Source organism: Eleutherodactylus coqui, chromosome 2, assembly GCF_035609145.1.
Source record: "Eleutherodactylus coqui strain aEleCoq1 chromosome 2, aEleCoq1.hap1, whole genome shotgun sequence".
NCBI classification, from domain to species: Eukaryota; Metazoa; Chordata; class Amphibia; order Anura; family Eleutherodactylidae; genus Eleutherodactylus; species Eleutherodactylus coqui.
The window spans coordinates 116,058,418-116,077,147 of record NC_089838.1 but is presented as its reverse complement, the minus strand read 5'-3'; the positions used below and the strand labels follow the sequence as shown (position 1 = coordinate 116,077,147).

General features: G+C 41.6%; 2 protein-coding genes across 2 annotated transcripts in view; one reads left to right on the top strand and one right to left on the bottom strand.

Annotated features, from left to right (window-relative positions):
* The first annotated feature begins 336 nt into the window (after nt 1-336).
* Nucleotides 337-18,577, top strand: SYCP3 (synaptonemal complex protein 3). The gene is made up of 5 exons (XM_066589291.1): nt 337-460; nt 11,179-11,296; nt 14,482-14,581; nt 15,309-15,407; nt 18,392-18,577. The coding sequence occupies exons 1-5, from the start codon at nt 337-339 to the stop codon at nt 18,575-18,577; spliced, it is 627 nt and encodes a 208-aa protein (XP_066445388.1).
* The window catches only part of CHPT1 (choline phosphotransferase 1), a 29,084-nt gene continuing 28,897 nt past the window's right edge, over nt 18,544-18,730 (bottom strand). Inside the window, exon 9 of the mRNA XM_066591411.1 lies at nt 18,544-18,708. Within this exon, the coding sequence (XP_066447508.1) occupies nt 18,670-18,708 (39 nt within the window). The 3' untranslated portion in view covers nt 18,544-18,669. The remainder of the gene's footprint in view (nt 18,709-18,730) is intronic.

The window sequence follows — 18,730 nt, the reverse complement described above, 5'->3', positions numbered from 1 at the left end:
TATGTTGAATAATGAACATGGTGGCTCAGTGGTTAGCACTGTTGCCTTGCAGCACTGGGGTCCTGGGCTCAAATCCTGCCAAGGACAACATCTGCATGGAGTTTGTATGCTCTCCCTGTGTTTGCGTGGGTACTGTGGTGTCCCCTCACACTCCAAAAACATACTAATAGGGAACTTAGATTGTGAGCCCCAATGGGGACATGAAATGATGTACAGTGCTGTGGAATAAGTATGCGCTATATAAATGTGTAAAATAAATAATATAGAATATTAAACCATAGAAATGATTGAAAATGATACTTATTTATTTCTACGTGAATATCAGATATTGAAACCATGGCCCCTGGAAGAAAGTTGGCAAAATCGGTAAAGATGGCCCAAAATGACAAATTACATCCATATAACTTTGTGGATGTGGAACAGAAAATTGTTAGTGGATCAGATGAAGACATCTCAGAAGGTATATACAGTAACTGGATGGTTAAAGGGGTTGTCTAGTTGTAAAGTATTGATGGCCTCTCCTCAGGGTCACTCACCAATAGTAAATTGCCGATTAGTTGCTTGGCGGGGCAGTGCACTCATGTACTGAGCTCATTTCTGCAGGAAGCAGATAGCTCCCACTGTAGTGGTGCAGTGTGGTATTACAGGCTAAGTACCCATTCATTTCAATGGGAACATGGCCTGCAATACCAAGCTGGGCCACTGCAGGGGGAGCTATCTGCTTCCTGTAGAAATTAATTCACTGCAAGAGTGCACAAAGCCCAGAGAACAGCTGATTGTCGGGGGTCGCTGAAGATAGCACATGCATGGTTTACAACCCCACAGCCCTTGTAATGGTCTATTGGGTGTCAGTAAACTGTTGTGTCCCGAGCTTTCAGACCGAAACCCATGTTCAAATAATGAATACAGAGTTAATAGGGGGAGTTCTTCATTAGAAGAGCAGACAGCATCTACAAAAAGCATTTCTGTCTCTGGAGGACCTGAGACATCTGTGAAGTGCACTGACAACCTGTGGAATGGGCATCGGATAATTCTTAATTTCCCCTGTGGTAGTGATGCCAGATTCTGCCACAAATTAATCTGATCATTGGGAGTCTTATTAGCAGGACACTCAATGGTCCGCAGATTTTCTGGGGACCCTTCTGAAAAAAGTTAACTCCTCCTTTTAGTTTTTTTTGTCACTGTTATTTGTATGTCTTCAAACTTATCCTGCATACAATGCTATATTATTACAGATCAGAACATACTCATCAATAAACATGGGAAAAAACGCCCCCTACCAGTGAAAAATGAAGAAGATGAAGATCACATGGGGTGATTGGTTTTTTTTTTCAAATATCAAGTTAATACAGTCAAAACCTCCAACCTGAGAGCTCGGTCAATCACTTATTTACGGCTTATTCAGACGATTGTATATCGGCCGGGTATTCACGCTGGCCGATATACGGCGTCTCTCTCTGCAGGGGGAGGAGGCTGGAAGAGCCGGGAGCAGTGCTCTGAACTCCCGCCCCCTCTCTGCCCCTCTGCACTATTTGCAATATGTGGGGGTGGGACAGGGCGGGGCTACATTTTAGGGGGGGGGATTAGCTCTGCCCCATCCCACCTCCCCTCATTGCAAATAGTGGAGAGGGGGCGGGAGCTCAGTGCACTGCTCCCGACTCTTCCAGCCTCCTCCCCCTGCAGAGAGGGACGCCGTATATCGGCCATAGTTAATACCAGGCCGATATACGGTCGACTGAATAAGCCCTTAAGTGTAGTATAGGGAATAGTTGCATTGATTTTGTTTTGTGTGGGAAGAAACTTTGTATTTGTAACATATGCAAATTAATGATAGCGTAATCCTCCGTGGCGCCACCTATTGGAATGATAGCTACACTGTGAGTCAACAAGAAGTCTTTTAACCGGCCTTGCACTATGATTAGAGATGTAAACCAAGCAGGTTATCCATGTACATACATTGATTTGGGATTATTGCTCCTCTTAGTATACAGTAGGATTATGGCTTGCAATGTTTACGATAGGAACTCTCTCTCTACCCCCAGTCTCTGTAACATACATATGGAGACTGCATGTTAAACAATCTTCCTCACACCTGAAATCAATATTTGAAATCTAACACTTAATGCCGTATTTTTTCTTAACACTTTTTTTTACTGTATCACCATTTAATCTCTTTATTACCACTAGGGGGAGCTCATTCTAAGGATTTTTATAGTTCTCTTTCAACTCAGTGATAGCCGACACCTGCTGGTAAAAAGGGTTATTTAACTCTACAGCTGTGGAGAGACTAGAGGAGTTCAGGGCAGCATGGAACTGAGCAAACACATTACAGAATTAAAAATAGATAAAAAAATGGGGAGCAGCAGAAGGGAACAAAAAAGGGACATTGAGGCAAAAATCAGGAAAAGGCAGGGGACACTGGAGAAGTTAAACGTTTCCTAAAGAGAATTTTGCTCAAGTTTTTTGTAAAAGGGATTTCCAGGACTCCATATGCGCTTAAGGCCTCTTTCTCATGGGGGATGCGTTTTTATGCTGGCCAAAAAATGCATGGACGGGGAAAAGTCGCAATCAAGTCACGGCCAAAATTTGTGTTTTCTCGCCCACTCACACAAGCGGCTGCAGCTTATAAATCTCGCAGCGCAGAAAACCCCTCGGTCGGCATAAATGCTCAGCATTGCTTCTAATGTGTAACTAGAGCCAGCTGAAATGTTTTCACAGCGTTGGACACTGCTAAACTCCCTCCGTTTTTTTTGCAGATCTCATAGGAGTCTTTTGGAACCACCAGTGCATATCAGCTAAAAGAACCCCTATCTTTTCTGGCCGCGTATAAAATCGGTCACCGTATTCAGTCGCCAATGTCTTATTATTCCCGGTGCTACGTTTTTATGCAACTGAAAATCGGTTATCTGAATGAACGTATTGGAATCCAATTGAGGCTGTATTAGCCACGTAAAAATGTTTGTGTGATCACGGCCTAAGGCTAAGTTCACATGGCCGAGCAAGATATCAAGCTGTGAAACTTGGCCCGATATTGTGCTTGGGAAAGTGCAATGTACCCACGGATGCAAGCCTCCCATCGCCTCCCATCACTTCAGTTCAGCCATGTCAGAGGATTGGCAAATGTTTCCAATTGTTTTCAATGGGAAACCTTGCACTGCGTTCGCGTTTTCCGGCCCCATTGAAAACAATTAGCGAGGCGCTCTGAGGGAATGCGACGTGCACATGAGTGCGATGCAAGGTTTCCCATTGAAAACCATGGGACAGCTTTGCCAATCCTCCGACATGGCCGAAATCCGTGCCAGAGGTTCGCAACTTCTCAGAAGTGATCGGAGGCGTTTTTGACACAAAAACGTCTGGCATCTGCAAGGATATCGCACCGAGTTTCCAGACCTGAATCACTGAGGCAGGAGGATCAATAAAGAAAATGGAATATATTCACTGGAATGATCCCTTAAAATTTAACTTTTATTTAATTAATTAAAATATGGTGCCCCATACACATAACAAGAAAGACAAGACAACATAAAGAAGGATATGGATTGCTGGTTATGTGCCTCTATGGATGTGCAGGCAACTTGATTTATCAATCAACCAGATCCAAATATCACTAAGAAAATACTGGCAGTTTAGAGAAGCCAGATTCCAAACTTCTAAGGGTTAGGAAAAGTCCATTTACAAGTTTTGTATTTATAGAGATACAGGTTTACTAGCGAAATACAGGCAGTTTAGAATTGCCAGCCTATAGACTACTAAGGGTAAAGCGAGTCTGTTAGTAAGTTTCGTATTCTAGAGATTCTGGTTCAAATTCAGGTTCAACGCGTTTCTGTCAGTTGTATGACTCATCAGGAACCAATTATTTATGCGGTAAGTACTGGATATTACTATGATCAAAGTAGTGCAATAAGAATATACGTGTTGTTTTTCTCAAAATTATTCGTCGCACTAACCCCAAAGAAAATATAATGAACTAGCAATAGGATGCTGATGTATCCTTCCCTTTAAGCTACAATAGGAGATGAGGCCTGGAGTTAGACACACTTTAGATAAAGGTAGTGGTCTAATCCTATGAGGTAAGAGCCCCAAAGAGTACACTAATTCCTTCAGTACTCTACAGAGTTTAGTGTACTCTTTGGGGCTCTTACCTCATAGGATTAGACCACTACCTTTATCTAAAGTGTGTCTAACTCCAGGCCTCATCTCCTATTGTAGCTTAAAGGGAAGGATACATCAGCATCCTATTGCTAGTTCATTATATTTTCTTTGGGGTTAGTGCGACGAATAATTTTGAGAAAAACAACACGTATATTCTTATTGCACTACTTTGATCATAGTAATATCCAGTACTTACCGCATAAATAATTGGTTCCTGATGAGTCATACAACTGACAGAAACGCGTTGAACCTGAATTTGAACCAGAATCTCTAGAATACGAAACTTACTAACAGACTCGTTTTACCCTTAGTAGTCTATAAGCTGGCAATTCTAAACTGCCAGTATTTCGCTAGTAAACCTGTATCTCTATAAAATACGAAACTTGTAAATGGACTTTTCCTAACCCTTAGAAGTTTGGAAGCTGGCTTCTCTAAACTGCCAGTATTGTCTTAGTGATATTTGGATCTGGTTGATAAATCAAGTTGCCTGCACATCCATAGAGGCACATAACCAGCAATCCATATCCTTCTTTATGTTGTCTTGTCTTTCTCGTTATGTGTATGGGACACCATATTTTAATTAATTAAATAAAAGTTACATTTTAAGAGTTTCCAGACCTGCTATCGCGTTCACCCATGTGAAATTAGCCTTTGTTTCAGAAACCTGCAAAAAATATCTCCTCTACATTTATCATTCATTTTGAGGTTTACTGTTCCTCTAAGGAATATGCTGAGAATAATTTGATTATACAATTTTCATGTCACAAATCTGCTTTCTAACTAAAATCCAGTCCCTCCTACCAGATTAGGTTACATTTTATTAATAGGATACTTGTGAGAACAACCAATAGTGCCATCTTATGGCCCAGAAGGCTTTATGGACACAGGTTATCCTGATAGGACAAAGTCCCTTACGATCCTGAGCTCTGTTGTAAAATTTGTACCAGTCTCCCTTGTATGTCAAATGCTGTTTATCACACTGTTGTCCTCTTATGATCTTACAGTAAAAATACCTTTACATAGAGCGATTATCACTCAAATTCTCCCTGGAAACAGCAATTTTGGGTGATAATCCTCACTCATGCGCCAACAGAGCACTGGGTGTAAAATCACCCACTTGTCAGAACTAAAAACCAAGCAAATGTAAACAGGAACCTCTCAGTGCTTGAGCATGTTTACTGTAAATGGAAGGCGGCAGGCGGTCATAACGATCCTGGCCCTCTCCACCTCCATTCACTTGAACGACTATTCCTCCTTATGAGCCTGACAGTCGTCCCGTGTAAAGAGACACGCTGATAAACTCTCTCCCACCTCCCTTCTCCGGCAGCTCCCATAGGAGTCTACGGGAGCTGCTGCCATGTTCCTCGGGGTCACTATTACTACTGGGGCCAATATAGGGGATGCTATTACTACTGAGGCCGCAAAAAGGAGTCACTATTACTACTGGGCCGCAATAGGGGTCACTATTACTACTAGGGCCACAATAGGGGTCACTATTACTACTGGGGCCACAACAGGGTTCGCTATTACTACACAGGGCCCATATAGGGGACACTGTTACTACTGGGGCCACTGTGGGGGTCACTATTACTATTGGGGCCACTATGGAGGTCATTGTAATTACTGGGGCCACTATGGGGGTCACGATTATTACTGGGGTCACTATGGGGGTCACTTACTACTGGGGCTACTATGGGGGACCCTATTACTGTGGTCACTTACTACTGGGGCTACTATGGGAGACACTATTATTACTGGGGTCACGATGGGGGGCACTATTACTACTGGGGCCACTATGGAAACCACTCTTTATTATTGGAGCCACTCTGATTACTGGGTGCACTGTGGTGGTCACTATTATTATGGAGGTCACTGTTACTACTTGGGCCACTATGGGGGTCACTCTTATTACTGGAGTCACTTACTATTGGGGCCACTATTATGATTGGGGTCAGTATAGAGGTCACTGTTACTACTGTGGCCATTATGGGGTCCCTATCACTACTGGGGCCACTATGGGGACCCTATTACTACTGGGGTGACTATTGCGGCCACTATGGGAGTCACCATTACTATACTGTCGTACAATTACAATTGGCCCTTTGAAGGCACCCATAAGGCTGATGTGGCCCTCAGTGAAAATGAGCTTGACGCCCCTGGTCTATAGTATTGTTACACCTGTGCTATGAAAATCACTTGATGCCTGAATATAAATAATAATGAGAATTAAAAGAGTTATATTAATGATGGTAATAATTAAAAGGGTTGTCTGGGAGTGAGGCAAATTTAAAAAAAATTGATCCAGGCCTGCTAAAACAATAAAAGTAGGGGTACCTGTCCTCTGATCAGGCCCTTTGCTGCTGCAGCCCTTTCAGTCCTTTTTAGTTTTCATTTTTTCATTCCCACTTTCAAAAAATCATAACTTTTTATTTTTTAATTGTTGATCCCTGTGAAGAAGTAAGAGCTGTACCTGATCTAATGAAAAAAGATCATTCACAGTCCGGTCTGGTAAGAAGTTTCTAATCAAGTGGGAATCGCTGTGATACTGTAGTTAGACATTGACTGCTGAAACAGTAGACCGTGATTAATGGGGTTTTCCAGGTCCAAACTGTTGATGACCTATGCTCAGGATAAGTCATTAATAGTGGATCAGCAACAGTCTGACACTCAAAATCCCCACCAATCAGCTGATTAAAGAGGCCATTTTGCTCAGTGAAGAACTGAAGCCTCTTCTCAGGCATGTGACATCACGTTCATCAGTCACATGGCCTGACAGCAGCTCAGTTCCCTTCAAGTGAATGGGATTGAACTGTAATACCAGCCACAACCTTTATATAATGTACAACGCTGTGCCTGGTAAGAATTGGTATGGACTCATCCGAGCACCACTGTCACTTCAATCAACTGCAGGGATCCCAAGCATAGGAAAACTCTTTGGGCGAATGCCCATGGACGGAATCGCTACTCATTTCCCCGCTGCGATAAAACGTGTGTGAATTCCGCAGCTATTAGATTCTATTGAACCTAATAGCTTTCTACCTGCCAACGCTCACATGCAGAATTCTACCGCGGATTTTCGCAACGGGAAAAAAAATCGCAGCATGTTTTTTCCACGGATTTACGCCACAGGAGGTCTCTATTAATATAGTATTAATATAGACCGTGGAAATCCGCGATCACTAGCAGGCCCTTTTGTGTTTTTAATCGTGGTACTCCTGCAGCGTAAATCCGTGGGCGTATCCCGTGGCACTCGTGGGCATGAGCCCTTTTTAAGAATTTATTCTTAGAGTATGATATTTATGGACTATTGTTTTATATTTGCAATTTAAATGTATTTACATGGTTGCCAGTTAATTTTGAGCTTTAGGACATTATATGTAAAGTGGTTATTAGGGCTTAAACAGATGGGCGTGATTTTGTCCCGTTATGCGGCCATGAAAATCACGGCTACATAACGGAACAAAACAAAACTATTGATTTCAATGGTTTCGTTTTCACTAGTGATATTCTCGGGCGTTAATACTACTCCTGAGAAAAGATCGGACTTGCCCTGTCTTTCTCGCACACAGTTAATACTATGTGCAGGACATATCTTCCCACTTCAAGCTCACATGGAACCGCGCGGAGTTTGAAAGGTTAAGAAAAAAAGATTTTTACCTTGTTCATGCGCAACTATGCTCCACAGCGGCGAAAGTAGTTGCGCTTATTCCTATCTGAAGCAGTCCTTATGCTGACATCAGATCACTGGAAGGTATAGGAGTTGAGCATGAAAATACTGAGTATCTCTGAGAGCATGTAATATAAGACATCATTAGTAAATAACTTGCTCTCACAAACTTTGAAAGTGGGATAATTGTGAGAGAAACATAGGTGCGAGAATATGCAAAAACTCTGAACTTTTGAATTGCTGGAGAACTGCATGAGAGCAGACCACCAGGCCTCATGCCTAGACAGTAATTCAGCTGGAGATCAGTTGTAGATTTTCAATGTTTCCCCTATAAGAAAAATCCCTACTATAAGGTACCCAGTACCTATCATGAAAAAGTGTCACCATGACGATAGCTGCAAATTTATGACTCGCGGGTATTACTTTAGAGAGGTAGCCTAAAGTTTAGAGGTTAAATAATGATATTTTGTATTTTGCAATGATCATTTTTTTCTCCCTTCTTACCCTTTTGTTTTCTTTTTGAATTGTAGTGGAGAGGTACAGAATATGCTAGAACGATTTGGAGGCAAGTATGCACTTTTTTGTTTTTCCTTTTTCTTTATTATTGATTCCATTTTGTTACATTATTGTGAACATAATTTTAAAAAGATCACATTCACACACTGCACATGAAAACTTTAAATTTTTAGGAGATTTTGCACAGTGCCATTTCCGGTGTGTTTTCTCCAATTGATTTTAAAGCCACAGTTTTTTGTTCATGAGTGAAAACCACAACAGACAGAGTTCTAGGAACATTTCCTAGAACTGCTTCTTTAATTAAACACAGCTGTGCTCACAACAAAAGTATTGTTCTTCAGTATTCCTATACGTATATGCTGTTTTATTATATAAAAAGGACTTTGATTCTTAGAACTTCATAGAGTTCACTCACACAGGCGTAGGTCGCCCACGTATTAGGCATGTATTTGCTGCATATGTTAAATTCCCATTGCCTATATTGGTGCGTATTACCCACAATATGCTGCATTTTTTCATGCACATAATAAAAACGCAGGTGTGAGTAGTAGCCCAATAGAATTCAGTGGGCTTTTAGCACTGTGTATTACGCGTGTGAAAAATACACACGTAATATGTGGGAGACATGCGCTCATGTGAGTGAATCATTATTAAAAGTCAAGGTAAGTTAAAATTGCTTTGTTTAGTGTCTGAGGCCACTCTGATGACGTCATCATTTTTCCCCCTCCCAGTGGCATAGTAAGCAGCGTGTAAAACGTAGGACATGCTGCGGTTTTTTTTTTTTTTAATGTACATAATAAAAACACGGGTGTGAAGAAACAAATATAATTCAATGGGCTTTTAGCACTGCTTATTACATGCATGAAAAATATGCACGTAATATGAGGGAGACCTATGCTTGTGTGAGTCCTTTTTACAAGTCAAGGTAGGTAAAAATTACTTTGTTTAGTGTCTTAAATGGTATATACATGTTCACAATAATTTTTCATCTAAAATGAAAAGAAGCAACTTTTGTTAAAAATCGTACAGCTTTTTGTATCTTCAATTTCTATGCAGACCTACTGTGTGTCTCCATGGTAACATAATACAAAGCAGACCCCCTGCTAAGTCTGTTCTTACATTTTTACTCCCTTTCAACTACCCCTACTGGTTAACATTTAGTCTTGGTAGAAATAAAGTACAACCTCTTTTAATCAGGTTTTCATTTATCGGGGCCTAAATATTGATTGTGCGCTCCTCATCATTGTTCTATAAACAATTAACCACTAGTGAGACAAAAAAAAATTAAAAGTAACCAAATTCAGTATGTAGTCAAGACGTACACCAACATTCGCAGAGGCTCGCACAGAAACGTCACCGCTGACGCAAGTGCGGCTGTACGCCAGCCAGCACATTGCAGAACACAGAGAGAAGACGCCAGATGGGTAAGCGAGAGGTCACTGCAGGGGCATGGGTCACATCCTGCTGCGAGAATCTCACAGTCGGAATCCGACCCAGCCGTGTGCATGAGACCTTAGGCCCCATCCACGGACGTGATTTCACCGGTGGTAAATCGCCCAGAAATCACGCCGTCTGAAGCTTTCCATAGCAACGTCATGCGTCTCCGTAGCAACATCAGTACAGCGCCGGCCCCCTGTCCACGAGCGGAGAATCATTGCGATTCTCTGCGGTCAGCCTATCTGTCAGAAAGGGTGACCGGCGGAGATTTGTCTGCCTACTCCTGGGCGGCTTTGCAACGCCCGTGGACAGGGGCCTTACTTTCAAATTGTTTATGAGAAACTTTTACCCATTCTTATTTACAATTTTGCTTCAGTTCATTGATATTTGTGTGCATTTGTTTATGAAAAGCTTTCTTAAAGGAAATATGTCAGCATCTTTTGAACCCCTCTCTGCAGTGAGCATAAGGTAGTACCTGTTACACTAATTACACTGATATGTCTGGATTTGTACAATAGTTTTGCAGAAAATTACATTTTATCAGCAGCAGTATATATAGAGGACTACTTAAAGTAGTCCTGGATATTCATGAGCTGCAGGCTAGCTACACCCACTTTATAGCTAGAGAGCTGCCCATCTGCTTTTACACAGGTTTCATAGGTCTGTTTATTCAAATACTACAGTTTACAAGGATATTTATATAAATAATGTATAAATACAATGGATTTGAGTTTGGAAAGCATTAAAATAACGTTCATCCTTTACAGAAGAATTGACGAATCTGTGGGTGTACTGAAACTTATAAGCAGTATTGTAGTTAAAGTATAACCTTTAATAGTTTAATTAAATTAGTCAAGACATGAATCCTGGCTGAAATGTGTAGCAAGCAACAGAGACAAACAAACAAAAAAAAGTATTTTTTTTTTCAGGTTCCACAAAGAGTCCAGCTATAGATGTAGGTTTCCAATGTGAGACTTGAGATGTCACTGCAAAATTTTCACACTCTCCTGCAATAATTAGCTGCACTGACAAAATCACACCATACTGTGCCCCTATAATGAAACTATAAGAATGTCCTGGACAACCACCTTGCATCATGTCTTCAGCAGTGAAGTCATCAAGGTGGTACTGTTGGCTAGTGTGGTCAGGACTTGTAACGATTGCTAAAATGAGGCTAGATTACGGCTGTCTGAATAAGGCCTAACTGTAATTATTATGTGTTTATTTCACTGAAACTCACAATGCAGCGAACAGTTTCAGGTAGACAGTACCAAAGTATTGCAGCATCCTGAGCATGAGCTCCACAAGCAACCCTGATGATCTAGATCTGGGAATACATAATTTAAAGGAATTGATTTTTTTAAAGTTAGATAAGAATTAAACTTTTACCAATCTTTTAAATACAGCGGACATTAACAAGGCTCTAATAGCAAAGCGCAAAAGGTTGGAAACGTATACAAAGGCATCTTTAAAAACCAGCAACCAGAAAATTGAACATGTTTGGAAAACACAACAAGATCAGAGGTGAGTTACTATGCAATATGGATTTACAATTTTTTCAATCAGTCCCTCCCTACTCCAAGACATATTTTTGTGACATATAGGGCAATTTTTTACTTCCTTCTATCACTGACATTTTTTCCGTTCTTTTCATTTAGTTAAAGATAATGTGTACAAAAAGTGTAAAAAAAAACAAAAAACCCAAAACACAATTTTTAAATTTAGAATTCTTAATTCTAAAAATTATTATATTTTCATTAAAATAAAGTACAAGAATGGGTTGCCCATTTTGTTTTGAATGTTTTGATATGTAATTTATAAAGTTTCACATTACGAGGCAGATATGGCAACGGTTTAGTGACATTGGGTAATTTTCTCTTATGTAACAGTCACTATATCTGCCCTGCAATCTGAACCTATACAAGCGAAACAAAATGGCAAACCCATTCCTGTACTTTATTTAACAAAAATATAATTATTTTAAAAATAAGGAACTCTAAATTTAAAAACGTTATATATATGAGAGCTGGGTACAACGCAGGAAACGATACTGCCGCTTCCTGAATTTTCTGTATTTTTCCATTGAGCGCTATGTAGCCTGTAAAAGAGAAGGCAGAAGCAGTTAAAACCCGCTTATTTTTTTCCTGTGGGTTCTCAGTTGTGTCTAAATTGCAGCAGCTTTAATCCTATGCTGTATATTTACACCACTTAGTCCTAATCGGGTTAATTACAGCAGAACTCATGCACGATACTTTACTAGATGTTGTTATCCTACTACCATGTTGGCACTGGAGCTGAAAGGATAAATCCATTTTTAAGCAATTTAGAAACCTATTGGTCAAGAGCATCATTCAGTGGTATATCAGACAACGTATGAGAGTTCCGGGATAGAAATGCAGGCATAGCAGTAGGACAAATGTGAAATTCTCCATACTGGTCATCCTCACCATTAATGGGAATAGGTAAAACAAATAAGAATATATGAAGAGAATTTGTTAGAGGATCGATGACAGGAGTACATTTCTTGTAAATTACAGATTTAGAAGCATAAATGTTGGACTCAAGCTACTGACAAAAATATGGTTACTCAGTGGAGACTGTATAAAAGGCGAAGGAGCAATTGACAGAAATAGTGCCACAGCTACTACTATCATTCCAAAATTCCCAGAACTTGACACGGTCCAAGCTAGGAAGTCATGGAATGGTGTTTAAGAGCAGACTACTTCCAGTGGATGGTTCTGGTGTACTCTGGACAAGTTCTGAAACTTTAATCACTTACAGATTCAGCAGGTTGTGAATGAAGGCCCATAGCATGCGCTCCACCTCCATGCAGATGCTGACCTGGAAGACTAGATGAAGGCCCAGTATCTACTATACCATGGTCACACTTAATTCGGAAGCGGCTTCTCTTAGCTAGCATCTGGACTTCAATGAAGGGCAGCGCTGAGACAGCTTAGGGACTAAGAGGCTGTCCCACTGCGAGCTCCTCATTTAAAGGGGTTGTCCCGCGGCAGCAAGTGGGTCTATACACTTCTGTATGGCCATATTAATGCACTTTGTAATGTACATTGTGCATTAATTATGAGCCATACAGAAGTTATAAAAAGTTTTTCACTTACCTGCTCTGTTGCTAGCGTCCTCGTTCCCATGGAGCCGACTAATTTTCGCCCTCCGATGGCCAAATTAGCCGCGCTTGCGCAGTCCGGGTCTTCTGCTCTCTTCAATGGAGCTGCTCGTGCAGAATGCCGGCTCCGTGTAGCTCCGCCCCGTCACGTGCCGATTCCAGCCAATCAGGAGGCTGGAATCGGCAATGGACCGCACAGAAGAGCTGCGGTCCACGGAGGGAGCAGACCCCGGCGGCCATCTTCAGCAGGTAAGTATGAAGACGCCGGACCGCCGGGATTCAGGTAAGCGCTGAGCGGTTTGTTTTTTTAACCCCTGCATCGGGGTTGTCTCGCGCCGAACGGGGGGGGGGGGGGGGGGGGTTAAAAAAAAACAAAACCCTGTTTCGGCGCGGGACAACCCCTTTAAGTCCAGGAAAAGGAGGGAGTAATTTCAGGGATCAGCATCTAATATACTGTAGCATACATATCACTGCAGATCTGTCAGCAATTATGGAGATTCTGTGCTTAAAAAAAAAAAAAAAAGACATGCTGCGGTCGGCAAATCCGCGCCGCAACAGCGGCTTCTGCTGGCTTAGCCGCAGCGGATTTGCCGTCCCGTGTCGACGAGATTTCTGAGAAATCTCGTCCACATGGCTAGCTAATCCCGGGATTAGCAGCCACATGTGGATTTGCCGCAGCGAAATTCCACACGGAATTCCCACGGCAAATCCGCCCCATGTGAACCCAGCCTCAAAGTTAATACTACTGACTTCAGCACTCATGAGATGCCTGAGCTTTTCAGTTGCACACAGCATGCATCAGATATGTGCAACTACATTATTCCTCTTTCCCACAAGCATATATCGGCCTGCCGTTTTCATTGTTGGCCGATATACGCTACAATCTGATGCATTGGATTGCAGTGCATCAGATCACATGGCTGTATTCCCATGATGTAAAAACGCCCAGGCGGCCAATATAGCGCCGGGAGTTTTTACTTCGGGCCCAAAAGATAGTCCTGGAACTATCTTTTGGACTGGAATACGTCAGCCGCTGAATGGGCTCCTATGGGCGCCAATGACAGCGGCTGGAGGTGGGAGGGAGTTTAGCAGCATGACTGCTAAACTCCCTCTTCACTCCTCCCCTCCGGCTGATTCCAATGGGGTGGGGCGGGGCTAAGTGCCACTCCATCCTGCAAGAGGTGAGATGCCTGCGGGGGGCTGGATGGGGGCGAAGCCAAGCTCCCGCCCTTTTTCCGCAGCCAGCAATGTGAGGATGTGGGATGGGGTGGTGCTTACCTCCGTCCCCTCCCATTGAAATCAGCTGGAGGGGAGGAGAAAGGAGGTGAGCCCGGGGGGAGGGGGGAGGAGAGGCTCAATGGCTTGTCAGCCTCGGCATATATGCACCGGGCGCCTGTTCATGAGGTTTTACACCTCATATCGTAGCGTAAAATGGCGGCCGCTATACGCTCGTGGGAATAATACCGTACTGCGATGTACTATTTCTATAATGAGTTCATGTCTTATTCAACCTAACAACATTTTTACTAGCTCTCATAAATAATTGCAGTATCAAGTAACATTTACAACTTCTGTTGCATTACAGGCAGAAGATGAACAATGAGTATTCTCAACAATTTCAGACATTATTTCACCAGTGGGAAGATGACATGCAAAAGACAGAAGAGCAAGAAGAAAATGTAACGGTAATTGCTTTTGTACACTCATTATAAAGATAATAGTTAAATCAAGCACCTAGATGGAGTTGTTAGAATCAAATGAAATTTTCTATGTGTGATTGTAACGTTGATATGAGTAAGTAATTACAATATCAGAGCAAAAGGATAATTTATTGTGGAAAACTGAACGCTTGAAGAGAGGCAATTGTACCCTGTTGTACTGCCACTAGCTTGGATACAAGACGTGATATAGGCAGGCATAGAGGCATAAAGGTTCTCTATGGTATCCAGCAGTGTTCTCCTGTCAGGATGGCGCACAGCACAAAAATGTGACTTTTATTTTTATAATACAAGTCTATGGGAGGCGGGACTCTGCAAAGAGTTAGATTTTCATGTCACTTACAGACTTCAGAGGGGGATAACGCTGGATTGCTGGAGCAGGCGAATATAAAAAAAAAAAAAAAAAAACACCCGTCTCCGTCTCCCTGTCCCCATCCCCTAACAGCACCATAACTTATTTTATGGTCGCGTGAAGACATGACAGTTTCCCTTAAGACACCGTGAAACCAGTCGTAGACCTCGTTCTCAGTCTGTAAATTGTCAGATGCACATCATTTTTCAGACATTACACTGAATGAACTCTTCCGTGTGAACAAGGCCTAAGAGTATTTTTTTCTGGAAGAATTTGATTGTGATATAAACCTCAGATTTCTGCAGCTTAAAATCTTTATTTTCGCTTTGACTCACAAACTAGAATATGTTCCGTCAGCAGCAGAAGCTTTTTCAACAGGCCAGAATAGTTCAGAACCAGAGACTGAAAGCAACTAAGCAACTCTGTGAACAGTTCTTCAAGGTACTTCACATTGTTTATTAGATATTAAAGTGCACGTAAAATGTTATTAGAAAGTTCTGTATAGTATTTACAACTGTGTAGCCTTACTTCTGCAGAGACACAGTTTTCCATCTCTACAGGTCAATAACAAATTAGTAATTGTATTCTGCATAATTTTTTTTAAAGGGCTGACCACTTTGAACAACCTTAGCAGCTAGATGCCAGGAGTCTTGCGACTGTTTGCCGTGCAAGAGCCACATGGTTTAGATTCTCTGCAGTAGTTCATATTTATTCATTAAGATGAGTGACCCTATAGTCCTGGACGCATCTCTTGGCCTAGACTACTAGAAGATGGCCCTAATAGGGACTCCAAACTTGTAGTTATAGGTTACTACTTCTATCTGACTTGTTTCTAACCTACAAACTGTAGGAGAGCTTAGGAGGGTTGTCCAGGATAACAAACACATCTCATTCTTCTAACAATACTACACCTGTCCACAGGTTTTGTTTGGTATTGCAGCTCCGGCCCATTCATTTCAATAGAGCTCAGCTGTACTAGTATACACATGCTTTGAACAAGTGTGGTGCTGTTTTAGGGCGCATTCAGACGACCGTATATCGTCCGCCGGCCGATACACGGCGTCTCTCTCTGCAGGGGGTGGAGGCTGGAAGAGTCGGGAGCAGTGCTCTGAGCTCCAGCCCACAGAAGTACATAATTTCTATGTGCTTCATCTGTAGAAATGGATCTACTACAAACTGCATCACATGAGATTTCCAGCACCATTTTTGATGTGCAGTTGGGAGGGGTATCATCTCGCCTTAGGGAGAGCACAAAAAAGGTTAGTGAGGAGACTTTTTAAGGCCATCCATGCCCCTCTGGGCAATATGCAAATAAGGAAGATGGAATACCTCTGCAGCGCCACCTTATTGATGTGCAGCTAACATGCATATGAAAAATGCCATAGAAATGCTATACAAGGGCCACATGGGAACACAGCCTTAGGCCAAGCTGCACACGACTGGAAGCCTGCAGTGTAATCCGACCCTGAGCCCAGCCAGCATCTGCTCGTGCCTCTCATTTCTTTTCTGTACTGCGGATGGTCCGCACAGTGAGCCATCGGACATGCACAATATAGATTTTTTAATTTTTTTTAAATCCCTGCTTTTCCTGCATCATTGCTAGGCAATGTCAATTGTGGAAGGGCCACGGGTAGCCGTCTGTGCGGAATCAACTTAAAAATAGTGCATGATGCGATTTTTTTCTCTCCTCCTCCGAGAGCGAAAAATTGCAATCAATTTATGCTCGTGTGCAGGAAAAAAATGCTTTTCCAGAGCATGCTATGGAAAGTATTTGCTGTGGAACCTGAAGGCAGATGCACGCTTTGGATTCCGCAATGCAAATATGGTCGTATGAGCGTTTTTGAGCACGTAATATGGAGTGACTAGAACCCATTGATTTCAATGGGTTCGTTCACAAGAGTATTTTACATGTGCAATTCTGTCATGCAAAATAATACCAAGCATGTTCAATGACCTGTGCTTTTGCGTAGGGAAACAGGACATATGAAACTAATTAGGCTAATAAGCCATTTCAATGTACGGGACTGTGGGTTATTTTAAGAGCGCAAAATGTGCACGATTTGCGCACACAAAGAGTACAGTAAAAAACAAAGTTGCGCATGCAAATATGCAACGCCTGATGCGGAAAAATGAGGTGCCAGTGCATGTGCAAAAACACTTATGCTCATGAATCCAGCCTTATGGCCCATTTACAGGTAATGATTGTTGCTGAAAATTCATTCATACGAACAAAAGTGCGCAGTAATAGTCATCTCTAAACGTGAAGCCATCATGCACTTTTCGTTTGTCGCTCAGTTTCAGCCTGCATTAAAAACATTGCTGGTTCGCTCACTTCTGATTTCAATTAAAACACTCCCTGCTCAGTGTTTTACATAGGAATGTAAAGCACTGAGCCAGAAGTTAGTAATCTGCCTGTCTAAACATACTGAAGAAGCGCAAACTACTAGCAGTGATGTTACTCGCTCAGGCAGATCGTTTAAACAGAATCGTAAAAGGGGCATTAGGCTAGGGCTACTGTGTGACAACTGCAGTCAACAGTACTACATACAACTCAGTGTAATTCTTGAGACTGCATCTGTTGCTCTACAAAAAAGCCTTATTCAGACGAACGTACGCATATATATGTTTGCCCGTACATTCGCAATATTTTTAACTAGCTCGAATCTCGATCGTAATTGGCATTTTTAAAGTCATTCACACCAGCCACTGCAGCGTGCATGTTAAAGAAATACACGCTGAAGCGATGGCAAGCAACAAATGGAAGAAATCCTCAGAATGGCAATAAAATGCCTAATTAGAGAGAGCCATCTTCTTTTCCCAGCGTTGTACGCAGAGTAGCTCCCTCCTCCTTTTTTTTTTTTCCAGCTGCCATAGAAGTCTATGGGAGCTTGCTGCGTAACACGGCGAAAGATAGGTCAAAACTTCTCTTTTTACAACCCCTGTGAAAAATAGAGCAGGTCCTATTTTTTCTCACACTAATATTTTGGAAGGTAAAAACACATTCTTCTAAATGAAGCAATTTAAATCAAATGAGTCGCACTATATGTGCGACTTTTTAATGTATGGAAATAAGTTCGAGTGATCTAGCCCATAGGAAGAAAGCTCCTGTTTTGTACTCCTGGACAACATCTATCTACAAAAGGTATTTTATTTCTATTTTAGATAAATTTGATTTGATCAAAAAAATGCTTGCACATACGGTCGCCTCTGCAACAAAATATATATGGTAAAATCCACCAGTGAATAGAGCTTACTGCGGATTTAAAAAAATTGTAGCACAAATCATGCTTTTTTTTCTTTAAACGTGTCAATAGAGTTTTGAAAACCTCAATAACTTGAAACCCCACTGTAAGTTGCATGCAGAAAATCTGCAGCAAATCCACCCCAAGTGAATTTACTCTTATACACGTTCTTTTTCTTTTTAGAGCATGCTTGAACTAGAGAAAAACAATGAAAACCTCTTAACCAGCGCTCAAAATGAGCTGAAGAAGGAAATGGCTATGCTACAAAAGAAAATATTGATGGACACTGTAAGTCAAGATCAAATAATCTATTGTGATATGACACATTGCTCATCATTTTTTCCATCAAGTTTTATTATGAAAATATGAGATAAGTACTGTATAAAAATAGTTTAACATGTTTGTCCTTTTTCTTCTGTCAGCAACAGCAAGAGAAGGCAATTGTTCGAAAGTCTCTTCAGTCAATTTTTCTGATGGATCCCTGACGGAATAACTTGTACCTATGTAACATATAATATACAA

What these genes read in the sequence shown, in the direction of transcription:
- SYCP3 (XM_066589291.1), top strand. Translation starts at nt 337, where the DNA reads ATGGCCCCTGGAAGAAAGTTGGCAAAATCGGTAAAGATGGCCCAAAAT. An exon ending in AAAACACAACAAGATCAGAG is followed by an intron (nt 11,297 to 14,481) that starts GTGAGTTACTAT and finishes GTTGCATTACAG; the next exon opens with GCAGAAGATGAACAATGAGT. An exon ending in AGCAAGAAGAAAATGTAACG is followed by an intron (nt 14,582 to 15,308) that starts GTAATTGCTTTT and finishes CTCACAAACTAG; the next exon opens with AATATGTTCCGTCAGCAGCA.